The sequence below is a fragment of the Camelina sativa genome, chromosome 19, assembly GCF_000633955.1.
Source record: "Camelina sativa cultivar DH55 chromosome 19, Cs, whole genome shotgun sequence".
Lineage (NCBI taxonomy): Eukaryota > Viridiplantae > Streptophyta > Magnoliopsida > Brassicales > Brassicaceae > Camelina > Camelina sativa.
The window spans coordinates 9,157,764-9,180,189 of record NC_025703.1 but is presented as its reverse complement, the minus strand read 5'-3'; the positions used below and the strand labels follow the sequence as shown (position 1 = coordinate 9,180,189).

General features: G+C 35.7%; 6 protein-coding genes and 1 pseudogene across 7 annotated transcripts; all 7 read right to left on the bottom strand.

The window, feature by feature from the left end:
- Positions 5,516 to 5,881, bottom strand: LOC109131001 (defensin-like protein 229). The gene is made up of 2 exons (XM_019241263.1): positions 5,842 to 5,881; positions 5,516 to 5,757 (listed from the first exon to the last, which is right to left on the bottom strand). Exons 1-2 carry the CDS (start codon positions 5,879 to 5,881, stop codon positions 5,516 to 5,518), a joined length of 282 nt encoding a protein of 93 aa, XP_019096808.1.
- Positions 6,300 to 8,520, bottom strand: LOC104765672 (pre-mRNA-splicing factor SPF27 homolog). The gene is made up of 6 exons (XM_010489426.1): positions 8,213 to 8,520; positions 7,554 to 7,732; positions 7,367 to 7,450; positions 6,989 to 7,058; positions 6,765 to 6,898; positions 6,300 to 6,679 (listed from the first exon to the last, which is right to left on the bottom strand). Exons 1-6 carry the CDS (start codon positions 8,450 to 8,452, stop codon positions 6,625 to 6,627), a joined length of 762 nt encoding a protein of 253 aa, XP_010487728.1. The 5' UTR covers positions 8,453 to 8,520; the 3' UTR covers positions 6,300 to 6,624.
- On the bottom strand, positions 8,880 to 11,271 carry LOC104765671 (peroxisome biogenesis protein 3-1). 2 transcript variants are annotated; one of them, XM_010489425.2, is made up of 7 exons: positions 10,906 to 11,271; positions 10,607 to 10,768; positions 10,290 to 10,480; positions 10,055 to 10,185; positions 9,608 to 9,735; positions 9,279 to 9,485; positions 8,880 to 9,171 (listed from the first exon to the last, which is right to left on the bottom strand). In XM_010489425.2, exons 1-7 carry the CDS (start codon positions 10,917 to 10,919, stop codon positions 8,928 to 8,930), a joined length of 1,077 nt encoding a protein of 358 aa, XP_010487727.1. In that variant the 5' UTR covers positions 10,920 to 11,271; the 3' UTR covers positions 8,880 to 8,927. The 2 variants fall into 2 exon arrangements, with proteins under 2 accessions (XP_010487727.1, XP_019097078.1); XM_019241533.1 differs by having other exon boundaries at positions 8,880 to 9,124.
- LOC104767607 (putative F-box/LRR-repeat protein At3g18150) lies at positions 11,380 to 13,758 on the bottom strand. Its single transcript, XM_019240856.1, has 4 exons — positions 12,841 to 13,758; positions 12,467 to 12,610; positions 12,123 to 12,333; positions 11,380 to 11,531 (listed from the first exon to the last, which is right to left on the bottom strand). The coding sequence occupies exons 1-4, from the start codon at positions 13,756 to 13,758 to the stop codon at positions 11,380 to 11,382; spliced, it is 1,425 nt and encodes a 474-aa protein (XP_019096401.1).
- On the bottom strand, positions 17,022 to 17,654 carry LOC104765670 (prolyl endopeptidase-like). The gene is made up of 3 exons (XM_010489424.2): positions 17,373 to 17,654; positions 17,210 to 17,285; positions 17,022 to 17,130 (listed from the first exon to the last, which is right to left on the bottom strand). Exons 1-3 carry the CDS (start codon positions 17,535 to 17,537, stop codon positions 17,063 to 17,065), a joined length of 309 nt encoding a protein of 102 aa, XP_010487726.1. The 5' UTR covers positions 17,538 to 17,654; the 3' UTR covers positions 17,022 to 17,062.
- LOC104767606 (putative F-box/LRR-repeat protein At3g18150) lies at positions 17,580 to 20,463 on the bottom strand. Its single transcript, XM_019240855.1, has 4 exons — positions 19,579 to 20,463; positions 19,328 to 19,501; positions 18,996 to 19,211; positions 17,580 to 17,981 (listed from the first exon to the last, which is right to left on the bottom strand). The coding sequence occupies exons 1-4, from the start codon at positions 20,461 to 20,463 to the stop codon at positions 17,580 to 17,582; spliced, it is 1,677 nt and encodes a 558-aa protein (XP_019096400.1).
- LOC104765669 lies at positions 21,100 to 22,419 on the bottom strand (annotated as a pseudogene).

Sequence of the window (22,426 nt, the reverse complement as noted above, 5' to 3'; positions counted from 1 at the left end):
AAAAAAAAAAAAAAAAAGATATTAGTGTATTAATAAAAGTAGAGAGTCTTATTAATTTTATAAATCAGGGGGAGTGTCGGCATTGGAGAATGGAGAGGAAGGGTTTGGAGGGCATGAAGTAGTTAGTCGAAGAAGAAGTCTTAGTAAGCAACTTAGTTAATGCTCCCCACGATTCTTCTTTTTAGCTTCGTTAATATGAGTACTTTAATAGATATAATTATAACGAACAACCAAAATAATATTTTGAAAATATACAAAGTTTAGCAAAGAATTAACAAAATTGTCGATCATGATTTCACTAGGAGTAGACAATCTATAGAATAGTTTTAAGCTGATCAATCTGTCGCATAACTCTGAGAATTATCCAGTTTCTCAAAATTCCGGACGAGTTTATTTTATGTTTGCAAAAAATTATTGTCATTTTGAGTTAAATATGTCTAAGATGACTGCTAAACTTGTTCGGCAGTAGAGCTAGCTAATAAAGCCATATACGTATGTTATTTTTTTGTAAACTTTTCTTTTCCAAATTAGATTACCGATTATTTTTATATATACATGTGTGGCTGACAAAGAAAAAACAAACAAAATTGTGGAAACTACAACTTACACAAAAATGAGTATACTAAAAATATCGAGCATATGGAAATTGATTAGAAATTCATTAACTAGTACTTTTCTTTAATAAAATAATGGAAATGAAAGAAAATTTTGTAGTTGACTGTTATGACAGACACAACCAAAATCTAAATGATTGATTGTTCATTGTTTAGTTTTTGCTTCCTTGAGACCAATTAACGAAGGAGGCAGAATCAAAATGTGGCCTGAAAGCTATGAATCAACTAACAGTTGGTGAAATATTTCTAGATTTATGTGATACTTGGTTGTTCGATTGTCGACTTTGGACGACTTTTTCCCAACAATCTCTCATTACATTTTTTTTCTATGTATATTTGAATTCAATAATTAATGTATGGCCTTATGAAATTTTAACTATCTCCATCTAACTAGACTAACTCCGTTGAAAAAAAACATTATAGAGTGGTTAAAACATAATTAGTGATCGTTACCCTAATCTAATATCAGTGAATATATGACAAACGATTTCACATATACATGTCAAAACTTTTAGATGTTTGTGAACTATGATCATAATGTCATTGCGGATGTGACTGGTATATTTGTGTAATTGTGTCATCACCAATCTAGCTACTGGTTATAATCATTGGTGCAGGTTTTCAAATCAATAGTGATTCCTTTTGTTATTGTTTGTTTACTATATAACTTGAGTATTACTATGGAATCTGAAGGACTAAATCTACTTAAGAGAAGCATATATCTAATCATCCGAAACGTGCGGTGATTACCTCAACATCCAATTGAAATGTATTAAGCAAAATATGGGGTTTTCCATTAATTAATCTAGGTGGTAATATGAAACATATAATAATAATAATAATAGCAATATAAGAAGGTTGTTAAGTAGGAAAGAGACATTCTAACAAGTTCCGCGTCTTATAGCCTATTTGGTGGGTCGCATGACTACGTACGTGTGCACCTTCCAATATACGAATTTTTTTCTTGTTAAATTGTGAAATGAAATTTTAAATTGTGTTGATACATAGAAAAATATACTTATTTCTTAAAAGTTGGTAGAATCATCGGTTGGAAATGCATAATTTATGTTTGTGACAAGATTGGTATAAGATCAAAAAAAGATTATGAGCAAAGGATTCGTCAATTTCTGGTTAAAATTATTATTCATCAAGCATTTTTTTGCGTGTCTCATTAACAATGTACAAATGCTCAGTGACAATATATATAATGCATGGTTCTATAAAAAAATTGAGTAGAAATTCAATTCGTACCACACGAACTTTTTTTTTGGGTCAAACAACATGTAGAAATGCTGGTATTTAATGGAAGAAACATATTACTTTCATAATCTACCAAAATAAAATATGACAGCATTGTCTCTGGTCTTAATTAATAAAAGAGAAAAAACGTATTGTCATTTTGTAACAAAAAAATAGCATTATCTCTGGGCTTGACCGCCTTACGTTGTATATGTTGTTTAGTAACAAAAAAACAAAAAAACGTGAATCGTAGTACTATGTGCTCTTATTATACGCCATATTATTAAAAAAAAATGCCTCCGAGTTTTATATCTGAATTTTATAGTTTTTTTTATTTTTATTTTTTTACGCATCTAAATTTTGTAGTTAAAAAGTCGAAGTGTAACCAAATGCAACTATTTGATATTTCTACGTTGCTTTTTTTTTTTAATTAATATGTACACTACAACAAACCGACTCATTAACCAAATCCATGCATTTTTAAGGAACTAAATCTTTTATTTATTTATTTTTCTTAGTTAAATTATATGCTAGGCATTAGCCATGGATCGGATTGATGGATGTTCATTGTAGAATACAATTAATATATATATATATGCTAACCTTTGGTTCATGATAAACTCACGCCAAAAATCTAAAAAATATATACTTCAAAAGTATATAAAAATATACAGTGTAATGATTTTGCGATGTTTATAGAACTAAAAAGAAAACAAACGGAAATTAGAGTTTTACTGTTCGCCACAAAATTCATTGAACTCTAACACCAATTACTAACATAACATATATATTACTAGATTCAAATCCCCCTATCTCTCTGATTAACAATATATATGTACGCGAGGCCCAATGCAGACCTCAAATTACCAACGTGAAATACAACTTCAACTTGGAGAATGTCTCAAAAGTAATTTGAAAGTGAGTAAGTATACAAGATTTTTATCGACATAGCCGGACTAGTTTATAACTTTATTGACTTTTATATTGATATAAAGGTAATATATGGGACTAAAACTCTTAGCAAGAAAATTTACATTTGCATCATACACAGAGTTTTAAACCCTATTTTCCTACTGCAAGTGCACATCAAAAAAGTAGTATTTAGGGGTCGAATCCCACGAAGACCAAGTTTTACTCTATGGTTCTATTGGTTCAATTTCAAGCTAAGACAATTCAAAGTTGAGTTTGTTTGGTAACAGTAACGCGATTAAAACGGTATAAAAAGGCAATAAGCAAAACACTAGATCAGGAGTAATTCTCGGGAATTTCAGAGATAACAACTAAACAACTATTCAGGGCATAGATTAAATACCAGTCTAGAACTCAAACATAAATATAAACTGATCCACTGTCGTGGTATCAATAACTCTATCTGATCGATTCTGTGCGGAAACGCGGAGCACGTGCTCAGACATCCGGAGCACATGCTCGGCGGTCCATAAACCCTAAACTGTCGTTTGAGCCCAGAATCGCAGACAAGCATTAAAGAACAGGAATGATAAGTTCACAAATCACCTACACATCAACTTTCGCAGGTCTAGGATAATTTGCCCACTAATGTTTTTTCTAGCAACCTATTACACTTTTGATGAATAGATAAACCTAGAATCATAGATTGGGTGATCAAATCAACGTAAGCATTGAGTCTAACAATAGTGAAGACAATCGATTATATAAAGCCCTATTTGTGTTCTGTTGCTAACCCATGAAACCCCTTTTGAAACCCCTAATCTAGCAAAGAAAACTACTCAGACATAGAGAAATGAATCATAGCAAAAGATGAGAAATTCAATGCCATAAAAATAAAAAGGATTCAGAGAATGCTTCACAAGGTAGCCGCTCTTCTTCCTCTCACAAAAACGTCGCTCAAAAACAAAAGAAAAGGTATATCTATCTCTCCTAAAAACCCTAGGTTAAATAGCATACAAGTAGAGAAAAATAAGAAAAAATTCCAAATTCAAATCTCCCTATTAAAAAGCGATCTCAGCCCTCTTTCTCTCACAAAGGATCGCCTAAAATAAGGGGAATCAGGCAGGGAATCGGCGCCTAGATGCTTTCCATGTGTCGTCGTGAAACCGTAGAGTTGGGAGCATGTACTCGGAAATCGGGAGCATGTGCTCCTGAGTCTAAAATCAGCTTTTCTGCTCCAATTCAACTCCTTTCTGCTCCGATTGCTCCTGCTGTTCCAATCCTTGCTTTTAGCTTCCTAACCTCTTATTATAACCTGAAAAAGACTCAAACAACTACAAAACTATCAAATAAACGGGGTCAAAATGAGTCAAAACCGTAATATATCATTGCACAAACGTCTGCTATATATTATCTACATCATAAATGCTACACTCGCAAGAAAAAGGGTACTCTTTGATTTTATTAAAGCCTTTGATGCACGTCTTGTTCCCGTCCCACCCACAATTTTGTTCGAATACTTGTGACTTTATGCACACCTTATTCTCCAGAGATCTCACCTCTTTGTTAAAAAAAAAAAAAAAAATCACTCACACACAAAAATGGTATTATATTATAAAGGGATCATATTTATATGCAGCAAGTTTGATTTTTGAATACATAATCTTTTCTTATCGCGGATATTAATCAACATACCTTTCACGTGATTAAAAACACAAAACATGAGAACAAAAAAGACCATTAACAAAGTACTAGACTTCATGATGATTCCACAAACTCCAATAGATTTAGAGAATGGTTTTGGGAGAAAACTCTGTTGTATTTCTGTTCTTGAGATAAAAGGCTACACATACATATAAATAGGATACTCAATGGCCCATGGTCCATATTACCTTAATAGTCACTAGTCCATATTTCCTATCACTCCCTCGAATTGGAGTGTGTTGGTCCATATTATCCAAATAGTCAGTAGCCCACATTTTCTATTATCCCTTCAAGTTGGAGTGTGTCTATCAAGAACACCCAACTTGAAGAGTAAAACAAAAACATAACTCTTTGATATGATTTAAAGCGTTTTCCGCTGCTTCGATCCTTACATCAGTCTAAGTACCTTACGCTACTCCTTTGACCTTCACAATCACTTGAGTTCCTTCCACAGCTCTTTGATCTTCACAACAGTATGACCGCATTCTACACTTTGATCTTAATAACAGTTTTAGCGCAGTTTGCAGCTCTAGTGATCTTAAGAACAGTTTGAGTGCATTCCGCAGCTCTAACAATTAAAACAATGGTCTGAGTGCATTCCATAGCTCTAATGACCTTAACAAGTCTGATCAAATTGGTATTAATCATATTCAGTTATATGTGTCTCTCATTGATGTATGGTTTTTGTTACTGTTAAAAACAATAATGTCAAAAAAAATTACCAAGTGGTTAAAACATAAATAATTAATGTTGCCTTAATCTGATAGTAATATAGATATATTTCTTTTTTGTCAACACCCTAATCTAATATATCAAACGATGACAAAAAAAAGTTACGTATACATGTACATGTCAATTACGCGATTGACAAAAACTTTGAGAATGTCTCAAAAATAATCTGAAAATGAGTAGAGTACGTAAGATCTTTATCGACATAACCGGACTAGTTTATAACTTTATTGACTTTTACATAGATAGATATAAAGGTAATTTAATTTGAAAATACATTAGGGATGAATTTATCTGACGTATTATAAAATAATTAAAACTTAGCAAGGGGTAGTTGGAAATTTACTTATGCACACACGTCTGCTCTCGGTTCGTACATGAAGTTCACAGTCGCAATGAAAAGGGTACTCTTTGATTTTGTTAAAGCCTTTGATGCACGTCTTGTTTCCGTCCATCCCACAATTTTCTTTGAAAATTTGTGCCTTTGTGCACACCTTCCTCACCTTCTTCCCCTTGTTCTCCACCGATTTCATATATATAAACAATTGATAAATGCTAGCAAGTTTTATATATGGTGGTACTACTAATTAATTTTACGTCAAAAGAACATTAGTATACACACTACGTAACGTACCTTTCACGTGATTGAGAATACAAGAAACCATAAACAAAGTACTCGACTTCATGATTCAACAAAACTGATGATATATTAATATATATTGTCTTTGTTACATGCAGAAACTTCCTGTTTGTTTGGCTCTTCTAATAAGTATGTAACTTTACTTATGGATAGTTACTGTCTTACTGATCACATCAAAAATAGTTATTTTTAGACTAAATGAGGAGGGAAAAAAGAAAAAGAGAAGTAGTCAACGAGATCGACAAAATTGGCAGTTTAATTTTAGAAAAGGGAAAAAAATGCATTGAGTTGCTTGTCTGCATGCTTCTTAAGGAGACAAAGCAACTTTTTCACAAAGAGAGAATATATTATTATTATGGAGTATAATATTAAAATCTTATTTGAGAAAAAAATCAAAATCTTTTTTTAGGTGACAGAGACAAAAATCAAAAATCAAAATAAAATATATAGCGGAAGACATGATATATTATTAGAAGGTTAATTAAACATCATCATTTTTTTCACTACCAAATCGTAAAACGTCACATGCTTGATAAATTTAAGAGTTTCGATACTTCCAAAAACAATTACTTGTCCGACACAACTACCTGACAGGAAAGTAGATGGTTACACCAAACTGCCAAAAAAACTGCAACTGTCTCGTCTTTGAGTCTTTAGTCCACAACTCAAACCAAACTGACCTACAACAGCTGCTGTTTCGATCTGAATCATACTTTACTCAAGCACCACTTCAAGCAAGGGAGGCAGGCAGCTCATTGCAATTGTAGTGGCTCAAGCAAGGGAGGTACCTCATTGCAGTTGAAGTGGCTCAACGTTCTCTAGTTTCTCTTCCAAGTTCCATCCCCTGAAACACACAACCCACGATTTTAGTATTACGATTAAATTCAACTTTTGAGTGTTGGAAAGAGGTAAGAAGATATTTTCTTCACCTTTCAGCAGCCTCTTTTTTATAAGACTCGATTTGTGTCTCAAGCACGGCACAAGCAGACTGAATCTCCTTATTCTTCACACATAGCTGTCTCCATTCTTGAGATAGGGCATTGAGCTCGTATGATGTGGTTTGCTGGTATGGCCACACACACACAATAAAGTTTCAGATTACCCCGTAAACTGAAGAGAATAGTGCAGTGCAAAATGTTACAAAAGTATTTACCTGATGATATTTCCTTTCCCTATTTACTTTTTCAATTTCCTCATTCTGCTCCTGAGCTAGTCTTTGCATTCTACAAAATAGAAACCAAATAGAGTGTTGAGACCAGAAAGATAGATAAGAGTTGACAAAGAGTGACATTCCTCAACTACACGAAGAGCTTCTTATGTGTCATGGGAACAAAGAAGCTTTAATGCAAAAAGCACTTGAACAAAAACGCAAAGCAAGACTCGTGTACTAAAAGCCAAAGAAGCACGGTGATCATCTACTATAAACACAATCCATCAACAAAAGATCTTGAACCCCCTTAATCCCCAATTTACAGTGTAACGACAGACAATTCAAGCAATGATGTTGTCAATATGAATTTGAAAAACAAACCTGGACAAGAATACTTCTAACCGATGGTTGTTCTGTCTCCAAAGTTCAGGGCCATGTTTTGACATCATCTCCAAATTCTCAAGCCTGTGAATTAACAAATCAACAGTTTTAAGAAAGGAAAGCAGAATGTACCATTCGTCAGAAGAGAAAACATGTAATATAGAAACATTCAGAAATTTTGGCTTACTCGATCATCTTCTGTTGCAATGACCGTTGATTCTTCTGAAGATATTGCTTCCAGGCAGCATCGTCATTTCTCTTATTAGCAGGCGGCATTTCAAGCTTGTATCGAGATTCAAAATCTATCCGCACTGGAGGCTTCCCAGCTCGAAGACGCTCATACTCTTTGCCTAGGGCTGGGCAGTTCTGATATTCGTTTTAGAACAAACAAAGGAGACAAAAACCAATCAATACATCAGAACTTTGAATACACAACTTCACCTAATCACCTTAATCCTAAAACTATTAACAAGATCTGAAACAGTTCTCACAATTATAAATGAAATCTTCAGGAAAAGAAAAGAACAGCTCATGAGGATTCCATTCAATCTCAAGATTCTAGTTGATTCAGAACCCTTATACTAGAATCAAGTGAAACTTAGATAAATCACCCAAAATTAGATAAATCACCAAAATAGAAGAAGAGAACAGGAACCCTAACATAACAAAACCCAAAATCAACACTCCGACTATAAAATCCAAGACGAAGAATCACAACCCAGAAACGTAAACAATTGGAAATCACCAAAATTTCATCGAATTCACTTAAACCCTAATCGAACCAAAACCCGAGTTAGAGAAACGAACAAAGAAATCGATATAAAAAGGATCCAAAGTGAAATTAACCTCGAAATCAAACTTGGGAAGAGGAGGCAAGTCCTTGAGAAAGTCAGCTGGCTTCTTAGAGCTCTGACGCATCTCTTCCTCCACCAACCGGTCTACCTCCGATTTAATCAATGGATTGCCATAGTCGTCGTCTATATAAGGAAGCGCATCGATTACTTCCGCGTTCGCCGCACTAGCCCAGGGTCTCGCAACCTCCGGCGCCGCCTCCAGCATCAGAACGTCCCCGTTGTTCGTCGCCATAATCGAGTCTCGACTTTACAAAGTTCCCTGAGAGTGTGAGAGAGAGAGAGAGACCCAAGGTGAGAAAAAAACAATGGTACACTTATAACCGGTTCAATTAACCCGACCCGGATCTATTGGGCGTGAGACTTTGTAAGGCCCTAAAATTTCGCATTACATTGATATGTTCTGACTTAAACCACCTTTGGTGAAATGTTGGTTAAATCGAATTCATGTATCACACATTTGATGGTTTTAGAAATCGAATTCATTAGCTTCTGGTGTGGATGATATACACAATGTTTTGATTCTTACTTTCTTACTGATAAAATCATAATGTTTTTTTGGCCAATATTAAATGTTTTGATACATATTGGAACAACACATTATTTTGATGAAATTCGATTTTACTAATTTTTAAGTAAACTGAAACAAACAAGAGAAGTAATCAAAGAAAACAATTTGGCTATTCGGAATCGGTGATGATTTAATAATGCTACTGGGGCATATTTGCGTATAAAAGAGTGAAAAAGAGTTTAACTTCAGGCAAATCTCGGATGAGTTGCAAGAACCGGTTCTTGTCCGGTTCAGCTGAAATCTCCGGCATTGTCTTCTCAATCTGTGGTAATAGCTTGGCCAATTGCATCCCCGTGGCCAGACCGGTCTGTCTTTCCATCTCCTCTACTAACGCAACTGCACAAGACTTGAGTGAGATCTCTGCTACATTTGTAAAATCATTGCTGCAACCAAGAAAAAAATGGTTACAGGATTGCTTTGAGCATTAAAGCAAGAAAACGAGGACAAGGCTTTAAAGAAGTGAAATTGTTCGTCTTTAGGACTATTTTACCTTGTGAGTACTTCCCGTGTCTCGGTAATGAGTTGATGAAACTTGGAGAGAGTTGCATCAGGAGAGGAAACATCAGTGGTCGTATCTTGGGACATCATTAGATAATCTACCCAGTGATGTGGACTTCCAGTGCTCATAAACACATCAAGAATCCGCATCACAGTTTCTTGAAGAACCTTTGTGGTCAACACATCATTTAACTGCTTTCTGCAATCAACCAACACATAATTAGATTTCCCTATACATTCATAGGCATTTGAGGCAACATAAGATCACTCCTTAAGGATGACAAACAAGCGAGAGATCTTTGATAGTATAGTAGCTTTTACCCCTTGAGTACTTCTTTCACTGCACTCTGCATATCAGATATCAAACTCGGCATACCACTGGTCGCAAGAAAATCAGCGCTTGCCAAAAACTTTTGTTCGTCATCTCTATCTATGAGATCTAATTCATCCTGTCAAAACAAAAAAAAAAAACAAAAAAAAGTATGTTGGTAGAAAGTTATATCAACAATTTCCAAAGGAATATAAGAAAAAGGATATCTATACCACCCGTGAATCTCATTATGAAATTTGATATTTCAAGATACAACGCAACAGAACAGATTGAATATACACAAAAATCTATCAGAATAGCCAATTAGTTAAAAAAAATGAAATAACAATATACTGAATCTTATGACCAGAAGGAAGAAGCTTATTATAAGTCTTGTGCGATTGATAAACAAACAATGATTCTTAAGACAATGAAAGAGAGAAGTAAAAATGTCTTACGAGTAAATGGGAGCTGCCAAGACCTCTAGCAGTGTCGATATATAAATGTCTGCCCAATATATTGACTTGAACCCTAATGTACAAACTAAGCATAGTGACTGACCAAAGCGACAAAACCATCCTCGTGAAACCTGAACACAACGAAAGACAAGAAAAGAAAAAGAAAAAACTGTTTGATGAGAATATCCAATGTTGCCACAGATTAATGTACAGCGCAAGGGAGAGAAAAACGCACTCAAAATTTTGAGCTCGTTCCAGAGTTGAAGCTTCTCAGAAGGAATCAATATCCCTTTGCCTTTGCTAAGCTTATCCATAATACTAGAGACATCGATCTCTTCAACTAAACGGTTACTCAAGTGATTCATTGCGTGAGGCAATGTTGCAGTATCAGCAATCATCTGAATGTTATCGAAATGTGCCTTCATTCTATCATCAGAGCATAAAGAACAAAACCCAAAAAACAATATAAGCTCACTACAAAACTTGATCAAAAGCTATAAAAAAAAAAAAGACTCTGTCTTTAGGTGTGAGGAGGTTACAAAAAAACTCAACTGGGTTTTGATGATCTCGTCATTCTCACGCTCGTTAGCAAGCTCTCGTTCCAAGTCAGCGAGGTTACGAGTATGGGCATTGTATAGTTTGTAAAGCAAATACCCACTTCCCAAACAAGTCGTTGTCACCAAAATCTTCCTTCTATGTTTCCTCCAGAAACCCCTAAAACATAGAAACAATCGTAAAGAGGATTAAAAGACAAAAAAAGACCTAATTAATAAGTTGTAAAACGTTTACCTAAAACCCTACGGAACTTGAAATCAAAATAGAGAGACAAAAAAGGAGATAAGAACACACACCTGACTAAATCCATGACCTTTTGAAGCTACTGGTTTCGAACCAACGAATCCATTAGCTTGAAAACTTCGTGTTGAAGATATATATATCTCAATCAATTACTTCTATAGACAGAGAGAAAAAGGTGGAAGAGAGAGAGAGAGGCTAAGATTCCCCTGTCGTGTTGTTGTTATCTGGATTGAAAGTAATTAGAAAAAACAAAAAAAAAAACAGAGAAATTTTCCGGCGAGAAGATGGGTTTTGATAGCTCCGATCTAATAATCCTTGGGGGTGTGAATGAATGAATGAATAATGAGAATGTTATCACTTCAGGCGAGAGAGAGAGAGAGAGAGATTCTCTAAATTTTGGAAACTGATGAATCTCACAAAACAAGATTAGAATCTCGTCCTTTCTTTATATAACCGAACTAAACCGAACCAAAAGTCAGTTTACTTTTATTAGGTCAAAACAACATTTATATAGTTCCGACCGTAACTTAACTCGGTAGTTTCAATTTCAATAGACCGATTTTATCAGGTTCTAATTGGTTTAGAAAGAAATCGAACCTTGATGAGTAGATTTGTAATCTATTCAGAAAAAAAAACACTTTCAAGTTTCGATTATATCCGTGTGCTAAATTAGGTATGAAATTGAATCCAACATTTAATAAATTGGACCAACATTACCAGTCACTTTTATTACTGAATAATGAAATTATTCTACAAACAAACCGGTTCTTATGACATTTCTCGGTTTACAAGTAGGCCTCCACGTGTAGAAGGAAAGCACTTCAGTCCTAAGGTCAACTTAAAAACATTCGGACTGAAACTATATAGAGACTTTGAAGATTTCTTTATTTTTCTCGTTAAAGAGTTGAAGTAGATTCGATCAGACGAAGCCACACCATGATTAAAATATCCATCCAGCTTTTTTGTTACTTTCATCATTCTCAAGCCCTTTGCTCCAAACAGAATTATAGTTGGTTTTAAAACTGATCAAATTAAAAGCCTCTTTCCAATGATAAGTCTACTTCGATCTTCTCTAGAGAGTGTTATCATCATCTCAAATAAAGAACCACACCAAAAGTGACAAGTTATCCCATGAATCCATGATTGAAAAGAAAAAAAAACATTAAAGAAATTAAAAAAATTAACTCGATAAATGCCTATGATTCACTACTAATCTAATGTCATGGGGATGGTTGAGAGAACAATGGAGACATTTTTGTTGCGAGAAAGTGTCTTCGAAACGTACTGTAAGGGTACTCTTCCAACAACACGACCATTTTCTCTAATTTTTTTGTGTTTTTAAGCATAAGTCTCATGAATGAAACCACGTGCTTTGGCTTTACCTTCCAACGTGATCTGTTCCAGTTAGCCCCATCTTTTGATCTCCAACACTGATCCGGATTCAAGCCTTGGGAAGCCACGTATTCGTCAAGTTTAACCTTCTGCACAACACGAAAAAAACAACTTGCTTCTTGGATACAGCATTCAAACTCAATTATAGCTGTGTCAAGAAAAAAATAAAAGAGGTGTTAAAGGTAAATGTACAGGTAAGGTGTTGCCGATTATTGTGTGTACTGTTAGCGTCTTTAAATCAGGTGAGTTTTGTAATATCCTCTCTATACCAATAATAACATTACGAGAAATCGATGTCTTAAGAGTCAAAGCTTTGACTTTGAACATCGGCAAAGGAACACCAAGTAACTCAGCAAGAGATAAAACCTAACAAAAATCACGTTTAAGTTAGTGAGCAGTGCTGAAATTACCAGGCATGCGCATAACAGAGAGTATAGGTATGTTCCTAAATATAGAGAAAATCAATCCATCGATCATCACTCGTCGTGGAGTGTGCAACCAACCTACTCATTCAACATGCGTAAAGTATATATAATTATATGTACGAGCAGGATTTCTAGGCATTAGAGAATGCAAAAATAAAGGTCAAAAGATACCTGAAGAAGGATTTCCTCAAAAGTAAGCTTCTCTACATTCTGCAACTCTTTTAGCAGCTTTAGCACCATGTTTTGAAGAATATCAGCTTCAATGTTATATTGGAATGGGCTAATGCAAATGGTCAGTTTAGCTTCGGCTAAAGACGAGACATCAACTAAAGTAAATAATGAAGACTTAGTGCTTGTCAATACGAGACAATGGAGATATGGCGCCACAATCTGCGTTGGCCCAAAACCCGAAGCGCTTTCGTTGATTTCTAATGTTCTCAAACGCATCGATTTGCTGAGATCAAGAATCCTGAGTTCACTGTAGAAATCCAACTTTAAGCTCTCAAGAATCGGACAGCCAGATAGAATCTTAGCTATGGATTCATCAGTGAAAAAACAATGACGCAAGTACAACTTCTGCAGGGATGTCCAAGACACGGAGCATCTAGGAGGAATTGTAGCAGAAATGCTTAACCTAATGCTGAGTTTCTTGACAGATGTATTGATGTAGAAGAAATCAGGAAAATTATACTCAGTTAAATCCAGGGATATTTTCTCCACGTTACGGGACATGACGAACTTGATCCATTTACAGATGCCGATGAAACTGGTAGTATGGAGGTGAAACTTCATCATCTTTAGAGCTGTGTAGTGAGTAAGGGTTTCGCTTATGGAGTAAGCCTGATCAAGTCGATCATAATCAAATGAAAGAGAAGATATATTGCACCATACATGCCTCCATCTTTTTGACAAGAGGGAAGTTCTGATGGCGAGCTTGGTCGGAACAAAGGTGAGGATATCTTGGAGGATCACATCAGGTAAGGAGCTTATTAAGTCTACTGCTCCTTTGATTCTCCGGGAGCTGCGACGACGACCTTTGAGGCGGCGGCTACCGACTCTTAAAGCGGCGGTGGACCTGTCGCCTGCCATCAAAATTTGCCTCTGTCTTTAGGGTTTATTATTATGGAACATCTTTCTTTTTTTAAAGCGTCACACGTTTTTATTATGGATCGCCTCTATCGTTTTACACATATATATCTCCTATCGCAAATATATATTAGGCCCTATATAATTAATATTTCGGCATAACTATTTTGTCTTTCACGTTCTGATTATGCTAAAGTCCAAGTCAATCTATCAAAGAGTACTAGTTTCGATTTAGTAAAATAAATTGATGTGCGGTAGACAAAAACTAATTAATTAAGCTTAAACTTTTGTGCCAAAATCATCCACCGAATGGCGAAAAAAAAACTTTAGCTTTAACCTAACTTCAGGCACAAGTACAATCTCATATATAGCGTACCTTTTCTTTTGTTTACATGACTGACAATGATGGCGCAGCAAGAAACGCACCGTACCACCACCAGTCACATTAAATGTTGTTTGAAAAGTGCTTATCGGCCATATCAATCATTTTAATTCAAGAATGTAATAACTTTTAGTTATATATGTGATCAGAGTCAGATAGATTGATTCATTCAGAAGCAAACATAAAATAAATGATTCACAAATCATAATTCGTGATTGTGCGGTGACATGACACCCATATGGTCATTGGAGGACAAAATTTCAAGATATTCTAAGCAAAGAAAATAGTTGGTATTTGTGGGATATATATATAGCTGCAAATGTCATGTGGCTGGAAACTTATACAAGAGAAACCTCTTGACTGGTCCTACATGTCGATAGTGTGGTGAAGATACTGAAAGCAAAAATATAAGGGTATTTTTTGGCGTTTTAGTACCTTTCTGAAACTTAATTATAAGTTTCATACAGTTACTATTTACAAAGGAAAAAAACAGGATGGTGTGAGATAGAGGAGAGTAAAGATAGAGAAAAGAATGGGACAGAAGAGATTGGGGGATATTACGTAAAAGTCCTGGTCGGTTGGGTTGGAGAGAGACTTTGAAAGCGATTTATTTGGGAAAGAATGAGGAAAGAGGGAAGGAGAGAGGGAAGAAAAAAAATGGGTGGGATCCATGATTTTTTGGATGTCTTTATTTTTGTTATAGGTTTCTTTCTCTTTTTCTTTCTCTTTCTATTAATATTTTTATTTTTTTTTCTTTTCATTACAATCTCTTTTTCTTAATTACTCAAATATTTATTAATATATTTTTTGTTTCCAAATTTTTTTTTACATACAAAAAGACTATGTATTTTCTTTATAATTTGATATGCATTTTGTTTTAATGATTTTAAATATAATTTTATTCAAAATATCTATATTTGTATACGGTTTAAGTCATTCAGCAGGTTCAAACCATCCAGCATGCCGTCCAACAATATTTGTGTACGGTTTAAGTCATCCAGCATATTTGATAGATTCAACTCGTCCAACAAGATTTGTGTATGGTTCAAACCATCCAGCATGTTAGATAGATTCACACATCCAGCAATGTTTGAGTACGGTTTAAACCATCCAGCATGTTGAATAGATTTAAAATGTCCAACAATATTTGTGTATGGTTTAAACCTTCCAACTTATTGGATAAATTCAAACTATCCAACAATATTTGTATCCGTACACCTTATTAAGTGTACAGTGTACAAATGTCTGTACACATTATTAAGTGTACAAATGTAATTTATTTAATTTTTAGGATTTAAGATGTCTGTAACACCACAATGGTTTTATAAAAATTATATCTATACACTTAATTATGTGTACAGACATCTGTATACTTAATAATATGTACTGACATCTATACACTTAATTATGTGTACAGATATTTGTACACTTGATAAGGTGTATAGGCATCTGTACACTTAAAAAAGTGTATGGATACAAAATATGTATATAATATATTTAGAAATTATTAAACAAAATTTATATCAAAATGTAAAGAAAAAAAAAATAGAATTTTTTTGTATCTAAGAAGTTTTCTAAAAAAAATTTCTATTAACAATTATTTAAGAAATCAAGAAATATGGAGAAAAGAGAAATTACAATGGCAACAATTGTAATTAAAGAGACTATTGAATGGCAAAAAAGAGAAGGAAAAATAGACCAATAGTGAAAATTGTGGGTTTCTCTAATTGTAAATAGTGACTGTATCAATCTGATAATTATGTTTCAGAAAGATATAATACCCGCGCTACGCCGCGGGGAGGGTTTTTGTGTGTGTTTTTCTGTTTTTTTTTTTTTAATTTTAATTATTGTGTGTAGTTTTTTTTTTTTTTTTTTATCATGTGTTGTATTCTGTTTTTTGTATATTTGTGTTGGAGTAGAGATTTATTATATCTTTAGCATCTTATTTGTGAATTGTTTTATGGATAATTCATTGTGTGGTTTTGATTGGCTGTATTTGTTTTCTTTTTTTGATTGATGGAGTTTTTTTATTTATGTAAATTAACGTGTATTATGTACTTGGTTTGGATGTGTTTTTGTTTGTTTTTTTTTAATTCATAAGAGAGGCATTTTTTCAAACTGATGCTTACTTAGAATAAACCGAATGGATAGTATAAGCAGGAGCATTCAAGAACGTAAGATTTGAGACAAAGACATTTTCGGAAGAGACAAGCTCGATGAGGTGAGGGCGACTGTACTCTAAAGAATTGGTATTGAACCGATCCCACCAAACCAGGCCTTGTCCATCTATAGTACCATTATCACCTAAGACCGAAAAATATGGAACATTAGCATTGACAAAACAAAATAAAACGAAAAGATCGGATCATGTATTATTTACCTGTTATTATTACATCATGTAGCGTATCACCGTTTATCAAACTCATGCATCTCTTCCCTGGTAGATCAACGCCTTGTCCATACGACGGTAATGGATCCACGACATGCCAATGCGATGGATCCTTCGTACAGATTTTTTGTACGAGGTAAGAACAAAAAGACACAAATGTTCTGATTGGTAACAATGCAGACCATGGTACATAGCTAGAACATTTTGAATCACTCAAGCAGTATTGTAAATGGAGCTAGAGGTCATCCTAAGCCACAATGCCTAGTTCACCAAATTTGGGGTTTTCTACACATCAAATCTACTCCATCAGGAAAATACATGAATCTCTAAAGCTAACCAGAAAGTTCTATGGAGTAGTTAAGCCACACACAAACTCTGATCTTTAGAATGTTCAAAACTTAAGACAAAGAGAGGCACACACACACACACAATAGAATGGTCAGAAACTCAAGACAAAGAGAGGCGTAGAACACACACATACCGGGGAGGCAAGTATGACGGCGTCTTTGTCGAGAAAGAGAGTGATATGGCTAGACTTACTTTATCAGCCAATGAAACTCCTCTTCATTCTCGGAGCAGCCATAATCAGAAGTCCAGGCATGACCTATGCATGCAAAACATCTCATGAGTTAAAGAACCATGAAAGACAGCAGATATAAAGAAAGAGAAATAATTGAACTCACCTATGGTGAACTTGTGAAATCGTAACATGTCCATGACGCCCACATGAGCCAAAGCACACCCAAAAAGGTCTGGTCTCTGCAGAATTAAAATTATGCATAAGTGAGCGGTGAGCCAGCTATATAAAATAAAGACTGCAAATTCTAACTTTATATATAGACTTACCTGGTTTATGCAAGCACCAACTAAGAGTCCACCATTGCTGCCACCTTCAATACACAGCTTGCTCGGTTGTGTATAACCAGTAGACACGAGGTACTCTCCCCCGAAAATAAAGTCATCGAAGCAGTTCTGCTTTTTGGCAACTGAACCTGCTTTGTGCCATTCCATCAAGTCATCAAGGTCCTGCTTTTTTAGCTACACGAGGTTGCTTTATTGGTGAAGCAAGGAACCAGATTTCAAGTCTCTAATTTGCAGAATGTGCTTTACGTCACTCATGTAGCATGCGACCAGTTGATTGCCATTGACTGCACAAGGTGATGCTAGGACATCCTTCTCGTGTTCTTCAACAACATTAGTCCAATTGTTTGGTCCCTTTAGATCAACCCGGACTAATTTGTACTTAGGGGAATCTTTATTTGTCAAGAAAGTAAATAGAGTCTCATCATTAGAGATAACACTATATTGCGCGTCAAAATTGTCAACAAGCTTAATGAATGGAAGAAAACTGCTGCTTCCTCTGAAACTCTTAAGACCTCCTGCAAATGAAGTCATATCGCAGTAGTATAATTTGTTGACAGGGTCACAACCCTCGCTAATGCTCATGACTAAGTACTGCAAGAAGAAACAACATGATGAGATTCAAATCAGGAACTAAGAATTCAAGTTCCAGATAACGAATCACGGATCTATGAAAGTAAGTAACATGACCATCATATAAAAAACGGAAAATGATTAAAATGGTTTTTCTGGTAGCATTTACAGAAAACAAAAGGTGTACGAGCTTAAATACTTAGGATTCTCAAGATAAGAACTGGTTGTGTTACCTTCCCATCATCAGTGACTTCAGCGCCGAACAGATACTTAGGATTCTCGTGATCTCTCCAGCACAAGAACACCAAATCGTTGATTACAAAATCAATAAGAACGGCTTGCAAATTTTATATCAAGAACACCAAAATCGTTGATTCACACATTGTATTACTACAGAGTGGTGGCGAGTTCTTGAGACACGGTGAAGCCAGAATTGAGATATCAGATTCCGGGTTGTTGAGATTTTGGGACCTTCTCGATAAATTTCAGATTATTAGAATGTAATTTGATAGGTAAGCAAAACTATAGATGATCCGTATTAATGTTATAATTTTATTGGTTAGCTATTTTTACTGATGTGTCAGCTTTGGGTCCAATACAAAAGCTGAACCAAGGAGTTTTATTGTATTGATTGGATATATAAACCATAAGCTAGCCAATTCTTCACATAATTAAAAGACATTCTCTTATTTCCTCCACAATACTAGTTATAATCATAAATGTGTGTATATAAACTCATCAATTAATGGCATTGAAAACTTGGGGTTGAGAGAATATAAGAAGAGTTTTACATTACATCCTAACTTTTACAAATAACGAAATGTCTTCTTCTACTATATATGAGGTTCGATGCATGTAAAATCTTCATTAATATTAAATAAAGTATTACAGTACCCATAATCAAAGAAAAACAAATATTCAATAAGATTCGGAACTAACCTATGACTCAGCACTCATCATCTGATGTCAGGGATCGGCTTGATTATATAGGAGCGCAATGGAGACGTTCTTGTGGGAAAGTGTTGGAACGACCACCTCTTCTAACTTAAACGAAGGGTAACGTTCATCAAATATTACGGATATATTGTCTAATGTCTTTGTGTTTTTAAGCACGAGTTCCAACAGTGAAGTCACGTGCTTTGGCTCGATAGAGCAACCGATCTTGTTAAAACAGGCCCCATCTTTTGACCTCCAACATTGATCCGGGTTAAAGCCTTGCAACTCCAAGTAGTCGTCTAGAGCATAGTCCTGCTCAACAGAAAGAAGATACAAAAATGGTTCTTGGATATATATTCGAACTGATCAGAGATACTTAGAAGAGATGTCAAAAGGAAGGTAAATTAAAAGAGGTTAAATGGTAACTATACCCGTATGGAGTTGGTGCTCTTTACGCGTACCGTTAGCTTCTTTAAATCAGGTGAGTTTTGCAACAGTCTTTCTATACTAGGAATAACATATTGAAAGATAACTGTGTCGAGAGTCAAATCTTTCACCTTCAACTTAGGAAAGGGAACACCACGAGCCTCGGCAAAAGATAAAATCTGTCACAAAAAGCTAAGAAAATCAAATTAATTCTAATTAATTAGAAAATGCAATAAGGAGGACGATCCATACTTACATGAAGAAAGTTTCCCCCAAGAGTAAGCTTCTCTACATTCTGCAACTTTTCTAGCATCTTTAGCACCACGTCTTGAAGGAAACCAGCCTCGACGTTGTTCAATATGAAAATGCAAATCTCCAGCCTAGCTTCGGCTAAATACGAGACATCAAAAGAAGTACATGCTAAACGAGAGTTTATTGTCAATCTGAGATTATGTATATGTGGTGCCAGAATCTGTGTTGGCCCCGGAACCCAACTGTAGGGGTATATTTCTAGTGTTCTCAGACACAATGATTTGCTGAGATCAAGAACCTTCAGTTCACCACACATATACAATGTTAAGCTCTCGAGAACCGGACAACCAGATAGAATCGCAGCCATGGATTCAGCAGAGAGAGCACAATCCTCTAGGTACAACTTCTTCAGAGATGTCCAAGACACCACCGAGCATCTGGGAATCACCATCTTACAACTGAACTTAAAGGTGAGTTGCTTGAGAGAAGAACTCATGTACAAGACATCAGGACTCTTATACTCAACGCGATTATAATTAAATATATCCAACAATAGATTCTCCACGTTACGGGACATGAGGAACTTGATCAACCTGTCCATCTCTTGATCGTTGCCGTTATACCAGGTATGGAGGTGAAACTTCATCATCTTGCGAGATGTGTAGCGAGTTAGGGTTTCGTTTATAGAATCAGTGTCATATACTTCATATTTGCTATCGAATGAAAGAGAAAGTGTATCGCACCATACATGCCTCCATCGTTTTGACAAGATGGAAGATCTAATGGCGAACTTGCTCGGAATTAAGGTGAGGATATGTTGTAGGATCTCATCAGGTAAAGTGCTTATCAAGTCTACTTTTTCACCGGCGGTGTTGCTGTCGTCCGCCATCTCTAATTTATCTAAAAGCTATTTTGCGATTTTCTAGGGTTTTGTTTATGATACCGCTCAAGTCTACGGAAGTTTTTTGAAAAATAAAAAGAACAAAAAGTGAGCCTCCTCTACTATATTAGGCCCAAATCTATAAACTGACAGAAAGAAATCTGTAACTAAACCAAAGTTACTAAAACAAAAAAACTCAAGTTAAATTTCGGACAAAATTTGATTTCCTAACAAACAATATCATATGTATCGTAGCATACGTGCCTCCATCGTTTCGACAAGACGGAAGTTCTGATGGCGAATTTGGTCGGATCAAAGGAGAGGATGTGTTGTAGGATATCGCATCGGGTAAAGAAGAGCTTATCAAGTCGTCTACTCCTCCTTTGACCACATCAGGTACAGAGCTGATTACGTCTACTGCTCCTTTGTTTTTCCGGCGACGTAAATAAGTCAAACGACGACACATTTATATTTGCATAACTTAAGGTTAAACGACAAATCAAAGAGTTTATCATGATCGTAAACATCTTCTGTCAACTTTGGATGCCCAAAAAAAACGCACTGTGATTTTAAATAGATGGTGGGTTGTGTTTTTGAGAATGGGTAATGATGACTTCTAATTGTTATACTCGGAAGCAGGGGAGCTTTGTACATGAGACACTTTTGGTCATTGAATTAGAAAAATGCTTGAAATTTTTAGACATAAGACAATTATTCTTTCAATAGACATACGTTTTGATCATAAAACGTAGTAGTGTTTTAAAGCAAGCAAGGAACAATACAAAACCACACATCTGGCTGGGGTTGTTTAGTCAACTCCTTTTCTTTTGCCTCCAGCAGGTCGCTCGATTTGGACCAAACTTGGAACGTAATAAAGAAGAGCTTGCCAAGGTCCTGTCTGATGTGTAACAAGCGGATCACAACCAGATTCACTGACTTGATTGTTCTCCCCGAGAATGAATATCTTGTCGATGCAGTGGATGTAGCAGTCTTCTATCCATCTATCACAACACACGGCGACTTTCTTATCCTCGTCAAGCACAAAATTTACCAGATCAGTAATTTGAAGATGAGGGCTCAAATCAAATGCTAAGACCTTGTTCCAGGACACAGCTTTGGTGGAGTCATTATCAATCTTACTTGTCACCCATATCTCAGTCTTGCATGTGGAATCGGGCTGTAAAAACACGGAAAGTTTCTCGTCTCTAACAACAGAAAGACGAAAAATTTTATACCATGGACACTGATAGGGAAGAGGCACAAACAGAGATGATTTCTCAGTTGAGAAATCAAATTTGAGCAATGACCAGCCAAGATGCGGTTTTGATTTCTCCTAAGCAAAAAAGTAAGTATTTCCCTTCAAAGGCACGATGTCTTCAGCGATCATACCGTCCCAGCCTGGTGGAGTGAGATCACCATCAGGAATCCTCCTCCACGAATCAGAGGAGTTAAGGTCGTAGATTTCGGTATCTTCGCCACCATTATAGCACAAAATTTTGTAGCTTCTTTGACTGCAGGAGGACTTGTTGTTGTTGTTCTTGTAGTACCCGAGAACAAATGTGTTGGTATTCTTCCAACGATTGTTGGCTTCGATCCACCTGGTTTGACCAGTAAACGGGTTCCAAACCACTATTTGAGATCCGTAACGGCGGGTGCCTTCCTTGACGCTAAGCTCTCTTTTTACTTCTACAGATGGAAGAGGAGGAACATCATCTCCATGTGGGCGAAGATTGATTATGCTCAAAGGACAAATCCGGCACTTCTCTGTCAAGATGAGAGAGTGAATCTCCTTTGGGGCATTATCAAAGTGCTCTCTTGCGAATCTCCTATCATCTTTGAACAAACGGTTCCATCGTTTGCAAGTTGCTCGTAACCGTTTCAGAGATGTGGCCGGAACGCGACAGAGTATCTCATCTACCAAATCGTTAAGAAGCTCCGGTACCGCCATCGATCTCAGTCTCAGCTCCTGTAA

Bases quoted from the DNA above. Each gene is read 5' to 3' on its own strand.
- LOC104765671 (XM_010489425.2), bottom strand. The intron at 10,481-10,606 runs GTTGAGTTTTTT...CTCTGATGATAG, and splicing joins GACGAGATCATCAAAACCCA to AATGAAGGCACATTTCGATA. The intron at 9,486-9,607 runs GTAAAAGCTACT...GGTTGATTGCAG, and splicing joins GTGAAAGAAGTACTCAAGGG to AAAGCAGTTAAATGATGTGT.
- LOC104765672 (XM_010489426.1), bottom strand. From the start codon at position 8,452: ATGGCGACGAACAACGGGGACGTTCTGATGCTGGAGGCGGCGCCGGAG. The intron at 7,733-8,212 runs GTTAATTTCACT...AACGAATATCAG, and splicing joins TTCCCAAGTTTGATTTCGAG to AACTGCCCAGCCCTAGGCAA. The intron at 6,680-6,764 runs GTGAAGAAAATA...TGTGTGTTTCAG, and splicing joins AAAAAAGAGGCTGCTGAAAG to GGGATGGAACTTGGAAGAGA.
- LOC109131001 (XM_019241263.1), bottom strand. From the start codon at position 5,881: ATGAAGTCGAGTACTTTGTTTATGGTTTCTTGTATTCTCA. The intron at 5,758-5,841 runs ATCACGTGAAAG...CATATATAAAAC, and splicing joins TATGGTTTCTTGTATTCTCA to TTGCTAGCATTTATCAATTG.
- LOC104765670 (XM_010489424.2), bottom strand. From the start codon at position 17,537: ATGGAATGGCACAAAGCAGGTTCAGTTGCCAAAAAGCAGAACTGCTTC. The intron at 17,286-17,372 runs GTAAGTCTATAT...TTAATTCTGCAG, and splicing joins TTGGTGCTTGCATAAACCAG to AGACCAGACCTTTTTGGGTG. The intron at 17,131-17,209 runs GTGAGTTCAATT...TTGCATGCATAG, and splicing joins ATTTCACAAGTTCACCATAG to GTCATGCCTGGACTTCTGAT.
- LOC104767607 (XM_019240856.1), bottom strand. From the start codon at position 13,758: ATGGCAGGCGACAGGTCCACCGCCGCTTTAAGAGTCGGTAGCCGCCGC. The intron at 12,611-12,840 runs GTATCTTTTGAC...GATTTTTGTTAG, and splicing joins TTGAGGAAATCCTTCTTCAG to GTTTTATCTCTTGCTGAGTT. The intron at 11,532-12,122 runs ACTTTCTCGCAA...TTGGATTCAATT, and splicing joins TTACAGTACGTTTCGAAGAC to TCATACCTAATTTAGCACAC.
- LOC104767606 (XM_019240855.1), bottom strand. From the start codon at position 20,463: ATGGCGGACGACAGCAACACCGCCGGTGAAAAAGTAGACTTGATAAGC. The intron at 19,212-19,327 runs GTATAGTTACCA...CTTTCTGTTGAG, and splicing joins AGAGCACCAACTCCATACGG to CAGGACTATGCTCTAGACGA. The intron at 17,982-18,995 runs GTGGTCGTTCCA...TTCTTCTTGCAG, and splicing joins CTTCGTTTAAGTTAGAAGAG to TACTTAGTCATGAGCATTAG.